At 40.8% G+C, this 19,365-nt stretch overlaps 1 protein-coding gene across 7 annotated transcripts in view; it reads left to right on the forward strand.

Moving 5' to 3' along the window:
* Positions 1-19,365, forward strand: part of CADPS (calcium dependent secretion activator) — a 474,061-nt gene that overhangs the window by 220,969 nt on the left and 233,727 nt on the right. For all 7 annotated transcript variants that reach the window (XM_055558508.1, XM_055558510.1, XM_055558511.1 and 4 more), the window contains exon 6: positions 1,684-1,805. In XM_055558508.1, the coding sequence (XP_055414483.1) occupies positions 1,684-1,805 (122 nt within the window). The remainder of the gene's footprint in view (positions 1-1,683; positions 1,806-19,365) is intronic.

The raw sequence follows: 19,365 nt of genomic DNA on the forward strand, positions 1-19,365 counted from the left end.
TGGGGGTGCCATCGCCGTAGTTAAGAACCTTGTAAATCATTACACAGCTAGTGAAGATGCAGGTTCAGGATTTGAACTCAGATCTTTAAAACTCCAAAAATTGTGTTCTTTCCCTAGAGCCTCTCATTTTTTTCATTTGATGGTTCTTTCCACCTAGTGAAAAGATGTTCAGTTACATGCATCGTCTCATTAGATCCTCACACAGTAGCCATAGAGAGAGAGAGAACCTGTACCATTATCCCCACTCTACAGATGAGGAAACTGAGGCTCAGGAGATTTAAAAGTAGAGTGACTTGATGGTCAAGATTTGCCCAGTATCTGATGAGTGGTATACTGGCTTCTGGATCTGCAGCATCAGTATCTGCATCACCAGGGAACTAGTTACAAATGAGAAGTCTTGGGCTCTACCCATGACCTGCCTGTCAGCAGCTAAGTGGGTGAAGCCCAGCAGTGTCTGGCTTATCCTTCTAGGCAATTCTGATTCACACTGAATATGAGAATCCCTGGGCTATTATGCAGAAAATTGACTTGTGAATCCTGAGGCAATGCAGGCCCTATTGTCTTAGGCTTCTTTGAATCGAGCCTGTTAAAGAAGTGTACATTTTTTGCACATCCATAATCCTTCTCCTTGTATAATACCATTAGCTTTTTTGGAGTACAAGTCAGTGATTTGTTAATATCCCTTGGTCTTTATGGATCTCTGAGGCAAGTCATTTGTTCCTGATTTTTAAATCAGTGTCTTCTCCTCTCTTCTCTGCTCCCTTCCCTCTGATGAGTGGCAGTGTGTACCACTAAATATGAAAATAGCAGGTGACTGAATGGAGTTGGAGGGTAGTGGTGGGAAATGCCAGGAGTTGTAAATAATATAACTTGGTCAATCCAAACCCAGCCTTTTTCTCAGTCTAGACAGAGAGTATACAATTGTAGGCTTTTTTTTTTTTCACTCTACAATTTTAGCCTGCACAGAATTTGTTTATTTTATTTCTCTGTCTTAAAGTTATTGCCACAATTTCAAGTTCAGATTTCTAACTTTGACTGTGATTCAGGTTTCCATTTTCTGGTAGCAGAAGCTGGAGTATTTGGCAATCCATTTGCCTCTAGACTGAAGTAAAGCAAGGCAACAGGGGCTGTAGCAAAGTAGCAGTTGCCCCCTTTAAATGGAGCTCTCCAGTTTGCCAAAGTCCCCATCACTCCCTTTTGCATCTCTAACTCTCATGCCAAATGGTACTTGCCCTTTATCTTAGCACTTGTGTTATCACTTACTTTTTGTAAAGAGGAAAGTGAATTTCTTGGCCTATGTCTCCATCAGGCTCTGAGTTAAAAGCTAGACTATATTTTTTAAAAATAGGAAAGTCTATTTCTTGTGGCAATGAAAAATCAAGATCTTATGTGTTTTTAACACAGAAAAGAGTAGCCCATTCCACTTAATCTGGCTCCTGTGTTCATCTGAGTTAGTGAACCTTGTCTTTCCATCTGGGGGGCAATAAGCTACACTATGAAGAACTGCATCTTTGTGCTGGATATGTCCCAGCATGGCTGGTAGAAACCTGATTGAAGTTCTCAGATACCTGTTGGGGTTTTGTGTATATGCATGAGACAGGTCTTAACGTATCTGTTTTCCTCTGGCTGATGCTGTCCATAGACTTTGACAGAAAACTCTGCTGTGTGCGACTCTGTTTGCAGGTGGTGATCATGGAAGTCCAAGGCCTCAAATCCTTAGCCCCAAATCGCATTGTCTATTGCACGATGGAGGTGGAAGGAGGAGAGAAACTACAGACCGACCAGGCCGAGGCTTCAAAACCAACGTAAGTTGTGTTTCTCCACGGTTCACCTTCCAGGTGGTTCTTCTCACTGGCATCATTTGGGCCAACTCCCAAGTTGAAGATTGGTTCCCCCAGAAGATTACAGTGACATCCACCTTGTTTTTTCTCCAGACAGAATGACTTGACTACATTTTCACTTAGCAGCCTTAATAAAGGTTCCAGTCCTTCACAGCAGAGACCAGAAGGAAATGTGAGATACCATCTCCTTTCTGGAGATTTTATCCATTTACCTGACAGAGTTTAGTCATCACCTGCTGGTTTCAACAGGATATGCAGGGGAGCTTGATAGAATTTTTTTTATTATATTTACTAAATAATATTTGGTTTACAGTATAAGCATTTTTTCCAAAATCTTTCTCTGTGTGCCACAGTTATGAATATATCAGCTAAGCAGTACGTTACATGAGGCACAATCCATTAATTTGTTAGGTAAACACATATTTGTTAAGGACTCCCTGTGTGTGTGTACAGTGCACGGTTGCACAGTGGAGAGCAAAGTAGTCTCTCTTATAGCCCAGCAGAGCTTAGAGTTGAGTGGGGGAATAGGAAAAGAGTCTCACAAATTTATGGCTACAAATAGATACAAATGCTGAGAAAGGAGTGCTTTGTGAGGAGACATCAGGGGAACCTGAACCAGTGTGTAGAGACAGATTCAGAGCAGGCCTTCTTGAGAAGTTATAAGACATTTAGGCTAGTATTATAAAAGCTGAGCAAAGGAGTTGGGAGTAGAAACAGCATTCCATGCAGAGTCAGCTTGTGCAAAGGCCCTGTGGTCAGCAGAGGCCCTGTGGCATGGAAGCATTGAAAGAAGGCCAGTGGGGCTGGAGTCCAGAGAACAAGGTATGCCATAATCTGCCACAAGGCAGGAAGGAGCCACACCACGAAGAACCTTGCTAGACCACAGAGAGGAAGGATAGGCATGTATGATTAGACATGTGTTTTGAGAGGATTACCATGGCTGCAGTAAAAAGGGCTGGAGTCAATGTAGGAGGCCACTTAGGATTCTGTTGTGTTGGTTCCCAGGAGCTATGATGATGAATGTATTTGGGTCAATAGACACTCAGGCTGCAAAAAATTCTTGAGAGATCACTGTTCTCTTCCCTCCCTCCCCACTGCCTCTTTCCTTTTCTATCTCAGTTAAACTAGCCTAGGATAATGAACATCTTTTTTATTGTTGTTAATTCAGAATAAAGTCATAAAAAGGATAACCCCTAACAGCAGCTCTCCTCCTCCAAAGCATTATGAGCTGTTTGGCAGAACATGAATAACGTACTGAGATGTTCAAACAGAACAGTTCAAAGAAAGCACTGAATGTTTCCCTGACTAGGGAAAATCTGAGGGCATTGTGTGCCTTCAAGTGGTTCTTTGTATGAATACGCAAAGGCCTCAGATGCTCAGATCTGGGTGAAATTAACGAATGCGTGGAGGAGGAAGTTGGAACCAAAGCAACTTGTCACACTCCATCCTTCCTCCCTTTTTAAAAATTTAGTTTCAGACCGAAAATGAATGCTGTTTCTTTTTTTATCACCATTGATAAAAATCCCAGTTTTCCCCCAGCTGTCTCCATAACCTGATCATAATCAATGCTGTTAGGTTGTTGCATTATTTATATGTGCTTTTGGAAAATGTGTTGTGGTGGGAAGAAAAACTTTCTTGGTGTTCATGCTAACATTTTAAGAAGTTGAGCCCAATATAGTGTCATATGTAGAGAAGGAAGGAGAAAACTCTGATTATTTGAACATGCTGTTGTTTGATATCAGCTACTTAACTCAAAATGTAACTCATATCAGTTTATGGGGTTTAAAGGTTTCAGTTGCCAAGGTGAAGGATGAGCTGATTTTCGTGTGCATATGAATGCTTAAAACAGAGTTTCAGATTACAAATATTGAATGCTTTGGTCTACCTATTTGAAATGCTGATGTTTCACATATACATTTACTCACTTCCATACCTGTGAATTATTATGTCCATATTAATAAACATCTCACACTGAAGCATTTTGCTTTTCTAGCTAGAAGTGAAGTTTTTTCTTTATTACTCTTCAGTCAGTGAGTAGGTATTAGCAGAACCCCATAGAGTGCTTGTTTGTATTTTTTGTTTTTTAATACCATAAGAACGCAGCTTTCATAACTATCATCAGGTCAAATCAGTCAGTAGTGGCTAACTAGAGTGCTGTTTTGAGAAGGGTTCTGAAGCCAGATCTATATTCAGAGGAAAATAAAGCGTAATCAATATGATAAAAGAGGCACGAGTGCCTTCTGTTTGCCATTTCTAGAGTATCTCAAAGAGGTCTACCCAAGTTCATGTTTCTTCCTGTCTCTTCCTTTCTCCTTCCTATATGGATTCTCCTTATAAGCTCTGCTCAGCTGCCTTCTAAAGCCACAGTTGTTTCTCCACTCCTCTCTGCCCTTTTCTTATCATAGCTCACTGCTAATACTGCTGCTCTGCCTCCAGTTTCAGCCGACAGGATGAAGGAGCCTGTGCACGTTCATGCAGGTGCATATTCTTCTTCCCTCTTGTCTGGACTTACTCAGAATCCTCTTCATCATTTCCTTTCTCTGAAGCTTGTATTTCTTCTCCTTTCCTCCTTGGTTCTGCTAACAGTTTTTCCCATTACTAATCTCTAACTGTCATCTCTGCTACTTGATTTTGATTACCCCAAAAAGTACCCTTTGGAGGGTCATCTTTCATCTGCCCTAATAACTCCACTTCATTATCTGACAAATTTAGCCCTTTTCCTGCCCTATTCATCTTCTGATTCTTGTCTCTGACTATTCCTACAACCAACTGATGCCCAACTGATGACACATTCTAAAACCAGGATTCCTGCTGCTAAGTCGCTTCAGTCGTGTCCGACTCTGTGCGACCCCATAGACGGCAGCCCACCAGGCTCCCCTGTCCCTGGGCGAAGAAAAACACTGCCTTATGGTAAGAAAATCCCTCTGCTCTCTTTCACAGGAGGTGGGCAAATATATCCGAGTTCTTGAAACCACAGTCTTTCCCTCTCTACTTGCATGCCTTCCTGAGAAGCTCACTGAAAAGGGGGATTTCAGTGACTCCTGCCTCAGCCCCCTCGTCAGTTTCCTACCAAAGCAGAAACGGTATGTTGCAAATGAAGGCAACGTTTTTTAAAGTAAGTATATCTCTTGAAAAAAATCTGAGATATACTTACTTTAAAAACGTTGCCTTCATTTGCAGCCTGGTGGGCTGCCATCTATGGGGTCGCACAGAGTCGGACACGACTGAAGCGACTTAGCAGCAGCAGCAGCAGCAGCAGCAGTGGATTTACAATGTTGTGTTAGTTTCTGGTGTGCAGCAAAGTAACTCAGTTACATATTCTTTTTAATATTCCCTTCAATTCTAGCTCATTTCAAGGTACTGAGTATAGCTCCCTGCACTATACAGTAGGTCCTTGTTGGTCATCTATTTTATGTATAATACTTTGTCTGTACTAAAACAAAACTCCTGACTTCCCTTCCCCAGCCTTCCCCTTCGGTAATCGCAAGCTTGTTTTCTCAGTCTGTGAGTCTGTTTCTGTTTTGTGGGTAAGATCATCTATGTCATATTTGAGATTCCACATATAAGTGATGTCATACGGTATCCATTTTTCTGTCTCTGATTTTACTTCACCTAGTATGAACATCTCTAGGTCCATTCCTGCTGCTGTAAATAGCATTATTTCATTCTTTTTTGTGGCTGAGTTATATCTCATTGTGTATATATACCACTTCTTTGTCCATTCAGTTGTTAATGGACAGGTTGCTTCCATGTCTTGGCTGTTGTAAATAGTGCTGTTGTGAACATTGGGGTGCATATATCTTTTCAAATAGTGTTTTCTCCAGCTATATCCCCCAGAGCAGGATTGCTGAATTATATGATAGTTCTGTTTTTAGTTTTTTAAGGAACCTCTCTACTGTTCTCTATAGTGGCTCTTACCAATTTACATTCCCACCAATAGTGAAGGAGGGTTCCCTTTTCTCCACACCCTCTCTAGCATTTGTTATTTGTAGATTTTTTTATGATGGCCATTCTGACCGGTATGAGGTGATACCATATTTTAGTTTTGATTTGCTGTTCTCTATTAATTAGTGGTGTTAAGCATCTGTTCATGTGCTTTTTAGCCATCTGTATGTTTTACCAAAATGTCTATTTAGTCATAGAAATGTCTATTTAGATCTTCAAAAGCAGTGTTTCTTGAAGGGTGGCACTCTTACTCTCCTGATAACAGAGATCATGTTAGGTGTTAGGAAGACCTAGAATTGAGTAACATCAAGTCATATGAGAAGGAAGTTACCCCTCCATGTATTTTTCAGTTTTTCTGATCAAGTCAAGGAGAATGCTTATATTGGCTCTGGTAAATCTTTAATTTGAGGACGCCTTACAAATAGCTGTGAAAAGAAGAGAAGCCAACAGCAAAGGAGAAAAGGAAAGATATACCCATTTGAATGCAGAGTTCCAAAGAATAGCAAGGAGAGATAAGAAAGCCTTCCTCAGCGATCAGTGCAAAGAAATAGAGGAAAACAATAGAATGGGAAAGACTAGAGATCTCTTCAAAAAAATTAGAGATACCAGGGGAACATTTCATGTAAAGATGGGCTCAATAAAGGACAGAAATGGTATGGACCTGACAGAAGCAGAAGATGTTAAGAAGGGGTGGCAAGAATACACACACCTGTACAAAAAAGACCTTTACGACCCAGACAATCACAATGGTGTGATCACTGACCTAGAGCCAGACATCATGGAATGTGAAGTCAAGTGGGCCTTAGGAAGCATCACTATGAACAAAGCTAGTGGAGGTGATGGAATTCCAGTTGAGCTATTTCAAATCCTAAAAGATGATGCTGTGAAAGTGCTGCACTCAATATGTCAGTAAATTTGGAAAATTCAGTAATGGCCACAGGACTGGAAAAGGGCAGTTTTCATTTCAATCCCAAAGAAAGGCAATGCCAAAGAATGCTCAAACTACTGAACAATTGTACTCATCTCACACGCTACCAAAATAATGCTCAAAATTCTCCAAGCCAGGCTTCAGCAATACATGAACCATGAACTTCCTGATGTTCAAGCTGGTTTTAGAAAAGGCAGAGGAAGCAGAGATCAAATTGCCAACATCTGTTGGATCATCGAAAAAGCAAGAAACCTTCAGAAAAACATCTATTTCTGCTTTATTGACTATGCCAAAGCCTTTGACTGTGTGGATCACAATAAACAGTGGAAAATTCTGAAAGAGATGGGAATACCAGACCACCTGACCTGCCTCTTGAGAAACCTATATGCACCTGTGGCAGATTCATTTTGATATTTGGCAAAACTAATACAATTATGTAAAGTTTAAAAATAAAATAAAATTAAAAAAAAATAAATAAATAACTGGACATGGAACAACAGACTGGTTACAAATCAGGAAAGGAGTATGTCAAGGCTGTATATTGTCACCCTGCTTATTTAACTTCTATGCAGAGTACATCATGAGAAAAGCTGGGCTGGAAGAAGCACAAGCTGGAATCAAGATTGCCAGGAGAAATATCAATAACCTCAGATATGCAGATGACACCACCCTGATGGCAGAAAGCGAAGAAGAACTAAAGAGCTTCTTGATGAAAGTGAAAGAGGAGAGTGAAAAAGTTGGCTTAAAGCTCAGCATTCAGAAAACTAAGATCATGGCATCCCGTCCCATCATTTCATGGCAAATAGATGGGAAAACAGTGACGGACTTTTATTTTTTGGGGCTCCAAAATCACTGCAGATGGTGATTGTAGCCATGAAATTAAAAGATACTTACCCCTTGGAAGGAAAGTTATGACCAACCTAGACAGCATATTAAATAGCAGAGACATTACTTTGCCAATAAAGGTCCATCTAGTCAAGTCTATGGTTTTTCCAGTAGTCATGTATGGATGTGAGAGTTGGACTATAAAGAAAGCTGAGCGCCGAATAATTGATTATTCGGTGCTCAGCTTTTGAACTGTGGTGTTAGAGAAGACCCTTGGGAGTCCTTTGGACTGCAAGGAGATCCAACCAGTCCATCCTAAAGGAGATCAGTCCTGAGTGTTCATTGGAAGGACTGATGTTGAAGCCCCAATACTTTGGCCACCTGATGCAAAGAGCTGACTCATTTGAAAAGACCCTGATGCTGGGAAAGATTGAGGGTGGGAGGAGAAGGGACTGACAGAGGATGAGATGGTTGGATGGCATCACTGACTCAGTGGACATGAGTTTGGGTAAACTCCAGGAGTTGGCGATGGACAGGGAGGCCTGGCTCGCTACGGTTCGTGGGGTTGCAAGAGTCAGACTGAGCAACAGAACTGAACTGAACTGAAATCTTTAGTAGCCCTACCAGCCTCATACTCAGAGCGTTTGGCAGACAAGAGCCTTCCATTAGAATCTAATAGCATGATTTAGCTCTCATTTAACTAAAAATGTTTTCTGTGACTGGGTCTTGGAATGATTTAAAGAAGAATGGATTATCTTTCCTGGATGTCTCCTTTGAAGTTTGTGTATAAGGGAATGATGTAGAAGGCAGACATTTACATTGTCTTAACAAGCGTACTTGGGATGCTCTGCTTACGTCCAACTAGTGCTGGGACTGTGGACATAAATAACAGAAGTCAGGCCTTGGCCTCATGGGCCATTCATTCTGGTAAAGGACACAAAGAACAAACTAATGAACGAAAAATATACGAGGTAATAAAGATTGTACTTTCTATTACCTTCCACTCATGGTTGGTGACATAGGTTTTTCTTTTTAAAGAACTATATTAACATTTAGATAGTGAATTAATTTACATAAAATATATTAAGCAAATAATAACACATGTGATACCTAAGTATGATTTTTTAGAAAATCATGTAGCTATCTTGTGTTGGTATGTGGAAATGGTGAAGATTGGAAAGATGACATGCAAATTAATTTGGAGAAATGGTGTAAGGAAACCTGATCTGTATTCCCTGTGTGCAGGATGCAGCCCCAGATGCCTGCCCCTCTCAGTGGGTTCACATGGCACATGCTGCCGTCCAGCCACAGTGTGTGCTGAGGACTAAATACAAGAGAAATTTAAAGAATTCTGCTGAAGAGAAAGGCAGTTGGAGTCAGCAACCCAACCTTGTGCTAGCTTCTCTGAAATTATATTCTTTTGAACTGAAGCCAAGAATGCCACTTGGTATTTTATTATTTGGCAACTCTGTTATTCCCTGACAAACCATGGGCTTCACGATACCTGAATTTTATTACTGTCAGGAATTTGAAAATATGATCAAACCTTTTCCTGACATTTTCCAAGAGAATAAGAAACTAAAATATCCCAATGGTATACTATGCTATAGCCATAGCATTTTCTAATGGCGTCTTATCTGATAAGAACATATTTTTTATTAAAAAAAAAAAAAAGAACAAGAACAAACTACAGAGACTTGCTATAACATTTTTCTTCTGTGAAATATATTATTTGTCCTAATGGTATAATTCAGAGTGGGCCGGGCTTATTATGCCCAAATTATCCTTAGAAACACAGTTCCATTAAATTGCCCCACATTAAGTCAGTTACAAAGTCAGAAAGGAAGTCATGCCCTCCAGTTTGTTGTCTAATGCATCATCTTCTTAATGGTACTTCCTTCTTCAATTTAGCTAAAAATCTTTTCCTGTGTACTTGGAATGGTTTAAATGGAAACGGTGCATTTCCTGAACGACCCCTTTGAAATTTAGGTATAAGGGAATGACGCAAAGGGTAGCACTTATATTCCCTCAGCACATGTATGGGGGATGCTCTACTTGTGGCCAGCGAGTGCTGGGGCCACAGCTGAGATTAGCACATCAAGCCCTGCCCTCATGGAGTACACAGTCAGTAAAAGGCACAAGCAGTAAACAAGTGAATAAACGAATTCACATTATAAAAACAGAATGTAATTCAGTTCGGTAAGAAATGAACAAGCTGCTCCAGTAAAAAGTAACAGGTCTGTAGGGTACTCAAGCGAGCAAGGCAGCCCACTCAGAGTGGGTAGTGTGTGATATAACACCTGAAGGATGAGAAGGATCCAGCCATTAGAAGATTTTAAGCCAGTGAGGGAGGGTACAATTGGATTTCCATCTTGAAACCTGGAGCCTCTTTACAGACCAAAGTAAACTCGAAACCGTGGATGTCTTGGTCAACAAATAAGACAACAAATAAGAGCACCTACATTGTAAACTGGGAGATAATACAGACATGGCCCTCAATTTTGTAGAGCCTTGAAAAAGCTGGCTGGAAACATGCCTATGCCTGGACCACAGAGTGATCAATTCTTCAGGAGCCACTTTAGGTTTTGAAAACTGCAAAGCCACCACGTGGGAAAGGGAGTGAGGCCTCCTGAGAATCAGCTTCTTTATTGTCTACCTTTCTTGAAACTTCAGCTCAAGGTCATAGTCCAGAAGACAGTTATATAATACTGAGTGAGAACTTGATGCCATTTCTATGGATTTTCCTTTCTGAGGAAAAGGCTTAGCTTCATTCAGAGTTAATTAAATCATAAATGGTAAAGGCCAACACTGACCCAGAAATTCAGTTTTGCTAGGCTCCCTGAAGATGTCTGAGTTGGGAGGAGGCGCATTTCTAATCACAGTTTGCAGTGCTCAGACCAGAAAGCCTGGTCCAGAAGCCACAACTTGTGTTGACAGCCAGTTTGTGTTTGCTTGGGAGCTGGAGGGTGAAAGGAAGCTGGCTGCTAAAGCAACAATCAACAGGACAGTAGAAATGAACAGATGCTAGAGGATAAGCTTTGGAGAAGGTGCTCTGAGCTGCATCGGGCTCCATCCTCAGTTAGCCGCCTCTCATGCAGGCCACCAAGCTTTCCAGCTTCCCCACATCCTGAGAAGTGGTGTCCAAGACTCCTGCTCCCTCAAGAGTGCTATAGTTTTGTTTTGATTTGTTTTTTTCTTCATCTAGCTGATCCGGAGAAGAGCCATAGTAGCAGAACTTAATGTAGACTTTTCAGGCAATAACATGAAGTTGTTTAAAACGTCTAGAGTTGATAGGAGTTCCAGAATCGGATTATGATGTGGTGACTGGCATTTGGCAATTAGACCATGATACTCCATCCAGATGTGAGAAATTCATGAAAGTTCTGATTTCACGAAGAGTCCTACACTGGCTGGGTGTGAAACAGCCAATGTATCAAAAGCTATCAAGCTTTTTTGATAGCTCTTTAAGAACTAAGGACTAAATGGACAGTAGGTCCATTTCCTTTCTAGCTCAGCTCCTCGAGTACCTTGCCAGAGCTGACTTGGCAATTACATCTGGTGATGATGTGATCTGAGAACTGGATTTATTGCCCGTCACTGTCCAGTGAAATCTAATTCAATATATGTCTCCTCAAGGCTTCCCAAGTAGCGCTAGTGGCAAAGAACTCTCCTGCCAATGCAGGAGATGCAAGAGATGTGGGTTTGATCCCTGGGTCAGGAAGATCCCCAGGAGAAGGAAGTGGCAACCCACTCCCGTATTCTTGCTTGGGAAATCCCATGGACAGAGGAGCCTGGCGGGCTACAGTCTATGTGGTCACAAAGAGTCGGACATGACTGAGCACAAGTTGGGTATAAAGAATGCAGTTCTGTACTTCAGTCTCCCAGGAGGAGGCTTCGCCAATTGCCCAGTGTGAGAAATCACTATATTTGGTATTGAATGATCAGGGAGAATATAGGGTGGAGTGTCATATAGTCCCTTACCTGTAGTAATGAGATACAACCCAGAAACTCCAAGTTCTTGCTAAGAAGAAAACAAGAGAGGCTTGGTTTAGATTCATCAGTGCACAGATACAGTCTTGTGCTATCCACAGGAGCTCAGAATGAGAAGGAAGAGTGCTGGGTTTGAATCTCAATTCTGTGACCTTGGGCAGGTCACCTCTTCATGCCTCATTTCCCAAATTCTTGAGAAAATTAAATTAACATATATAAAACACTTAAAAACAGTGCCTGTTGCACAGTAGTCATGTTAGCTGTTGTTATCATGGCCTCATTTTTATTTTGGAGGGAGAAGGGAGAGATGAGGGGAAAAAGTGAGCTGGGTCTGAAATAGTAATCACTAACATTGATCCAGCACTTTCTGTGACCAGGTACTATACCAAGTATTTCATAGTCGATGTCTTCTTTAATGCTGTACAGTGTAGGTACTATTGTCATTCCCATCTTACTGATGAAACTGCTGAGATTCAGGAAGGTTAAGTGATTTGGTCAAAGTTGCATAGATAATACAGAGCTAAGCCAAGAGTCAAATGTAAAGTCTGTATTTTTAACTCTTTCTGCTACCCTGCCTTTCTAAAAGAAGTCACTCCCTTAAAAGAAAGTCTTTTATTAGCATTAACTACTCAGCAGAATGGTCTCACAGGCTCATTTCCTTTCCATAAACTCAGTTTTCTTGTGGGTTAAATCACTGCCCCTCTGTAAGTGGTGATGAATGTGCTGTCTCACTGGTGTTCCACGTCAGTGTGGACGCTCAGCTCCGCAGCAGATTCCAGCCCATAGGGAGCCACATTGTGTGGTGGTGTGTGTGCACGTCTGCTAAGAGGCGGGCCCTGCCCTGGAGGTGCTTACAGAATTCCAGGAGAGCTGCTGCTGAGCCTCATCCTTCCTCAAAGAAATCGTTATCAATAACCATTGTTCCTACCATTTATTAAAATACAGCAGGTGGCAGGCACCGAGCCACCTGTTACCAAATGGTAGCGTCACACAGAACTGGGTGTGAATCCCAGCCTCACTGCTCACCCACTGGGTGGCCTTGGGCAAGTGGATGCTCCTCACTGGGTTTCAGTTTCTTCTCATTTGAAATGGAGACAGTAATACATCCTGTCCCCGTGGAACTAATGTTGAAAAGCACTATGATTCAAGCTAAGAGCTGAGTCCAGTGGGTGGCATATTGTAATCTCTTGAGAAACATTGCTACTAGCAAAAACCCAGTATAATATCAGTGAGTCCCACATGGTAGTGTTAGGAAATAGATGCTCATTTTCCCCTCCTTACATATTAAAAAAAAAAGCTTAGAAAAGTTAGGCAGGCTTTGCTAAAATCCACAACTCCCAAAACCTAGGTTATAGGATTCCAAGTACGTGAAAAGCAAAGAGCCAGGTCTGCCAAAGGAGAAAGGGCTCTATTGCTAGAATGTGTTCCAGTGCATGAGAACAGATGCTCGAGCATGTATCTAATCATACAGGACCTGGTATCACCCAAAATATCACCTGGGTATTTGTCTCACCCAAAGCTGAGACAATCCTACTTTGGACCCCAGTTGTGCCGCTGACATTGTTACAGTGGGTAGGTTACTAAATCCTTCTGAACCTTAGTTTCTTCATCTGTAAAATGAGGCTAATAATACTTATAAAGTTGTTGATGAGGTGTCTGTTTAATAATATATGCTGAGCACTGGCACAGATGGAAGGCTGCTATTCTTACCTTTATAATTATTGTTGCCATCACTGGAGCCAGGATGGAGAGGAAAACAGCGCAGGCCATCCAAGTCAGGTGGTGTGAACTAAAGAAGCTTAACATACTTTCTCTTTCAATTAGATATCCTTTTGTAGTTTGCCTTGAAATGTATTCATTTACATTTTGAGGGAGAGTGAATTCCCGCCACCCCACCATCCCTCTTCAGCTCTTTTGGCTGGCCGAATAATTAAATCAATACAAGACAGATTAATAGGAAAAAAAGTAAATTCATAAATTCATATACACAGGTCTCATAAAAACAGGTCCCCCAAGGTGACCAAACTAGGCTATTTATATATCATTTATAGACAAACACACTATTAATTTGTGAAGATTTAACAAGGGGGTTTTTGCTTAGGGTAGGAGACTAATGAAGAAGCAAGAAAGTGTATTTTTATAGTCTTCTTAGCCTTAAATCACCAGCTCAGTGACAGGATGCTTTCTGTCCTCCTGGTGTATGGAAGATACTGCTACATGGGAGATTTATATCCTGCTGTTGGGGCAAGAAAGAAGTCAGAGTGTGTTTTTATATCATTTCCCCCTACTCACTGTTCAAGTAACTCTTAACAATCAGTGCGCTATTGTGGCATATAGGGCAACCACACCTCTGAGCCCCAACAATATATAGATTCTTTACTCATGCTTGTTAAAATCCATGTATCAAATTAGTTTTCCTGTAATGCCTTACATGTATGATGGTTAGCAAATCTTGATTGACTCAGGTCAAAGCCTTAACGGCAAATGGTGAAGGACTCTGGGCAAAGGTAAAAAGTGGGCCCATAGAATGGACTTGGAAACCTCTTTAGAATACTCATGGCCATAAATGTCACTGTGGGAGAGATATCTCCACTCAGACGAGTTCTCAATATCTGAAAGAACAGAAATGGCTGCAAATCATCCAGAAGAACAGGAAAAAAAACCCTGAAAAAATAAAGTGAACCCATTTTGTGAGTTCTTCCTGACACCAAACCACTATTACTTTTCAAGTGTGAACAAAGTCCATACACACTGCGCACATCCCCTCCAAAGAGTCACTGGGTACATCACAGGGTAAAATAATGTTTGAAAATTTGGGAGTGTCTTGACATTTAGCTAATTAAGGCACGGTTCTGCTGTTATGGATTTTTCTTTTGTAAATTTGCTAGAGAGAGAGAAGGAATACAGAGATCTTTTGTCTACTGTTACTTCATATATCAAGCAATACAGTAGAGTTTCAATATCAGTGTTTGAGAATTGTTAGGAAAGAGGAGTCCAAGGCAGGAATGTCCGTGTCTGAAGCCCTAGTTCTGCTCTGCCGTGCCTGTCACCTTGCTTTTCTCCCTGTTGTGTCTGCTATCCACTCCAGCAACAGAACTAGGTGATTTTCTGTTGAGCCAAATACTTGAAACCTGAAAAATGCTTCTCTCTCTCTCTTTCTCACTCTCCTACCCTAGAGAGACCCCAAACAAGACACACCTTCAAACTAGCCTTGTCTTTGGACGTAGCAACCTCTGGAAGAACTCCTTGTGTTCTTTTGGTCACTTGTGATGAGAATTCACCCCGTGGGCCTGCTGCTCGGTGATCCCTCATGTATTTGTCAGTCAAGGGGAGAATCAGATCCCAGGGAGAGGAGAACGAGATAGCATTCTCCATACTCTCTTGCTCATTCCTCTAGCCCTTTCTTCCTTTTATCTTGTTTATCTGAGTGGCTGCTATATGCTAAACCATGTGCAAGGTGCTGAGGATACAGCAGTGAACAAAAGAAGCAAACATCCCGCCATAACGGCACCCACAGTCTAAGGGGACAGGCAAACAACAGGAAGGCCATTGCAGGTCGGTGAGCAGAGATGCACCAGAGTTTGGCTTTGGCCTTGCTGTTCAGTCAGAATCTGTGTACCTTTGCTTTAGCCTTGCCTTTAGAATGCCTGACAGATGATATCTCAAAGTCATCTCTGGCATCTTTGCACTTGAGTATGGTCAGTGATGTAGATAATCATCATAGGCAATCGGTGTGATACTATCTGAAATAAAAGCAAGATACATATCATTCTGCTTTTTGTTAATATCTGCATATTCTGAAATATAAGTGAGCATTCCAAATGTGTATTAGAATAAAAAATCTTTATGTATGCTTTGTATATTGAAATTCTCTGTCAGTGATATATATATATACACATATACATTTATTATCAAATGTCAACATAATAATGTACCATTAAAACTTTATTTTATATGAAAAAATTAAGATTTTCAAAGAGTTAAATAAGTAGGTGACTATTAAAAGAATATAACTGGATATCTTTAGGATGACTATCATATTCCGTTTGAGCCAAGAAATCTTCATAAAATTTAAATAATTGTCAAGGCAGAAAAATTAAGGTTAGGTTATATCTTAATTCTAATCTTTCAGTAGACCCATTTGCTGTTCTAACGTTCATCACATTATACAAAAAAAAGATTAAATTTACATTAGTCAGTTGCTATCTGAAAGGAAGAAAAGCTTAATCATTTGCTTTCACTGTTAGCATTTCCCCACACTGTCAGAATTGACCCCAAAATATCTACCTCTTCACCAAGCTCAAGGCAAAGTAAACATCTCTTTGGCATCCATCTTAAATGTGCCATCTAACAGCACCAGGGGGACATGTTTAGCTGATAGTGCTAGGAAATTATTGTTCCTACACCGCAATAACAGAAGCTTGAATTGTTACTACTAAACTGTAATAATAAAATTAGAACTAAATTATTAGCTTTACAAATTTAAAATAATACTCTCCTGAATTGTATTCCTCTCAGAAGTACAGGATAATATTTTTAGATAAATGATTAAATCTGCTAACATCTCTTTATATTATTTTTAATTAATTTTTATGGGAGTATAGTTGATTAAAAATGTTGTTAGTTTCTACTGTACAGCAAAGTGAATCAGTTATACATACACGTATATCCAGGTTTTTAGATTCTTTTCCCATATGGATCATTACAGAGTAGAGTTCCCCGTGATATGCAGTGGGTTCTTATTGTTATATGTAGTAGTGTGTACATGTCAATCCCAACCTTACAATTAGCCTTCCCACTCTCTTCCCTCTTGATAACCTTAAGTTTGTTTTCTACATCTGTGACTCTATTTCTGTTTTGTAAATAAGTTCATTTGTACCCTTTTTTAAGATTCCACATATATACATTAATATACACTATTTTTTTTTTCTCTTTCTGACTTCACTCAATAAGATAATCTCTAGGCCCATCCATGTTGCTGCAGATAGCATTATTTCATTCTTTTTTATGGCCGAGTGATATTCCATTGTATATGTTACCACATCTCTTTTTATCCATTCAGCCATAGATAGACGTTTAGGTCCCTTCCATGTCCTGGCTGTTGTGAATACTGCTGCCACAAACATTGGGGTGCAAGTATTTTTTCTTTCTCTCCAGGTATGTGCCCAAGAGTGAGATTGCTGGATCATATGGTAGCTCTCTTTTTTTTTTAATAATTTCACTTGATTCTTGTATTCTCAACAGCTTATTCTGTGACGTTAATACTCAACTTTGGTCAAATATTTATTTGTCACCCTCTCTCCATTTGTTTTTCATGCAGAATGCAGGTTTAGGGCCCCTTGAGGTCTGCTGTAAAGAAATGATGCAAAGAGATTTGGTGGAGACTAAGTAAGTTGGGAAAAGGCAGCTGTTAGAATGAGGTTGGTCAGAAAGTGTCTCCAAGACTTGACAGTTAAACAAGAAGGAGCTGGTCAGACAAAGAGCTGGACAGAGAGACTGGTGGGTTCAGGGACCTTAAATAGAAACTGACATGTTTCAGGGGCAGATAAACAGCCAGAGGGGCTGAAGCAGAGCAAGGACAAAGGGAGACCGAAGCAGGTTAACAAGGATGGCTGAAGGTAGATCCCACAGGGTCTGGAGGCTAAGGTCAGAAGCTTGGATTTTAAGGGTGAAAGCTATCTGATGGTATTTACATGTTTAAAAGATCCTTCTGGCTGCTGTGTGGAGAATGACTTCATGGGCCATTGTGGAAGCAGGGACACCATTTGGTAGGCTGTTGCAGTCGTGTGGGAGATGATGGAGGCTGCTGGTACCCGGGAACAGGAGTGAAAGGGACAAGTTCAAGAAGATGTGGTGCATACAGACAACGGAGACTCAGCCATAAGAAGGAATGAAAGGATGTCGTTTGTAGCAACACAACATGGATGGACCTAGTGATTATCATGCTAAGTGACAGAAGTGAGAGGCAAACAAATACCATGTGATATCACATGTGGAATCTAAAAAAAGAATGCAGATGACTATATATATTAATAAAACAGAGACAGACTTATAGAAAACACACTTATGGTTTGGGGAAAGGAACAGAGTTGGGACAAATTAGAAGTATGAGATTAACAAGTATAAGCTACTACTCATGAAACAGATAAGCAACAAGGATTGCTGTATGGGATTTACTGTATAGTTCAGGGAATTATATCCAATATCTTGTAAAAAACCTAGAGTGGAATATAATCTGCGAAAACAACTGAATCACTATGCTCTACACCTGAAACTAATATAGTATTGTGAACCAATTATACTTCAATTGAAAAAAAAAAAGATACATTGGGACCTCAAACCAAGGCTCTGCTCATACCCATTTTCTACTCTTTTCCAAGGGCAGCGTTATGCCCTCAGACATAGTACTGTGTTGCATTCTAGCCCTTGTCATCTCTGGTTCCCCCCTGTTTCTAGGTGTTTCAGATCAGATCAGATCAGTTGCTCAGTCGTCAGTCTGACTCAGGGGTCGCTGACTCTTTGCGACCCCATGAGTCGCAGCACGCCAGGCCTCCCTGTCCATCACCAACTCCCGGAGTTCACTCAGACTCACGTCCATTGAGTCAGTGATGCCATCCAGCCATCTCATCCTCTGTCGTCCCCTTCTCCTCCTGCCCCCAATCCCTCCCAGCATCAGAGTCTTTTCCAATGAGTCAACTCTTCGCATCAGGTGGCCAAAGTACTGGAGTTTCAGCTTTAGCATCATTCCTTCCAAAGAAACCCCAGGGCTGATCTCCTTCAGAATGGACTGGTTGGATCTCCTTGCAGTCCAAGGGACTCTCAAGAGTCTTTTCCAACACCACAGTTCAAAAGCATCAATTCTTTGGCGCTCAGCCTTCTTCACAGTCCAACTCTCACATCCATACATGACCACAGGAAAAATCATAGCCTTGACTAGACGAACCTTTGTATTACCCCCCAAACCTTGCTTTTGCACACGTTATTTGCCAGCGTGTACGTTGTGGTTCCAATGTCTTGGTGAATGACCTTGAGTGCGTTGCAGTCAGCAGGCATCTCTTACAACCCCGTGGGTGCTGGATGTACAGCTGGGACAGTTGGTTCCCTGGCTGGGTCTTTTGTTCTCTGTGAGGAACACTCCACAGCTGTGCCACATCTGTTCCCTCTCCACCTTAGCAAAGATATACCTTTTACACAACGCTACATGCTGACAATAGGGTGACATTGACACCAGCCAAAAATGAAAATTAAAAGCATTTGCTTCTCCCTTAAGCTTACATGCCCTGCTTGGTGTAAAAGTTAGATTGCACTGTGCTTAGGGAGGTACGAATGTGAAAGGATTTCAAGAAGTAACCTACAACCGGCTCAAAGTCACTGAATGAGGCAGCAGTTCTCTGTAAATAATGTGAGTGTTGAGCACTTAAAGTCTTTTTTAAGAGCCATGTTTAGTTATATTTAAGTAAATGACGTTTGACTCCAACTTCACAGTGGAGTCTTAGACCTAGGATTCTCCTAACAGGTGTAGCTGCTGAAAAAGTGTGGGTGGAAAATACAAATCTGGTACATAAACTTCAGATAATATTTTCCGTTTTGTATAAAGCACTATGCTTGTTCTTATTATTGGCTTAGTTTTAAAAATCAGATTTAATGTTTCAGATTAAAAAATTCATATGTTGACAAAAATTGAGACAAATGTAAGGAGAATTTTTACTCATGATCCCAATATTCGTCAATAGTGAATATAAATGTCTTGGTGGTGTTTTCCCAGTTTGCAGTTCTGTATGAGTGTATATACTTAACACTCCACAAATATAGGCACATGATACAGACCCCTGTATG

The sequence above is a fragment of the Bubalus kerabau genome, chromosome 20 (assembly GCF_029407905.1).
Source record: "Bubalus kerabau isolate K-KA32 ecotype Philippines breed swamp buffalo chromosome 20, PCC_UOA_SB_1v2, whole genome shotgun sequence".
NCBI classification, from domain to species: domain Eukaryota; kingdom Metazoa; phylum Chordata; class Mammalia; order Artiodactyla; family Bovidae; genus Bubalus; species Bubalus kerabau.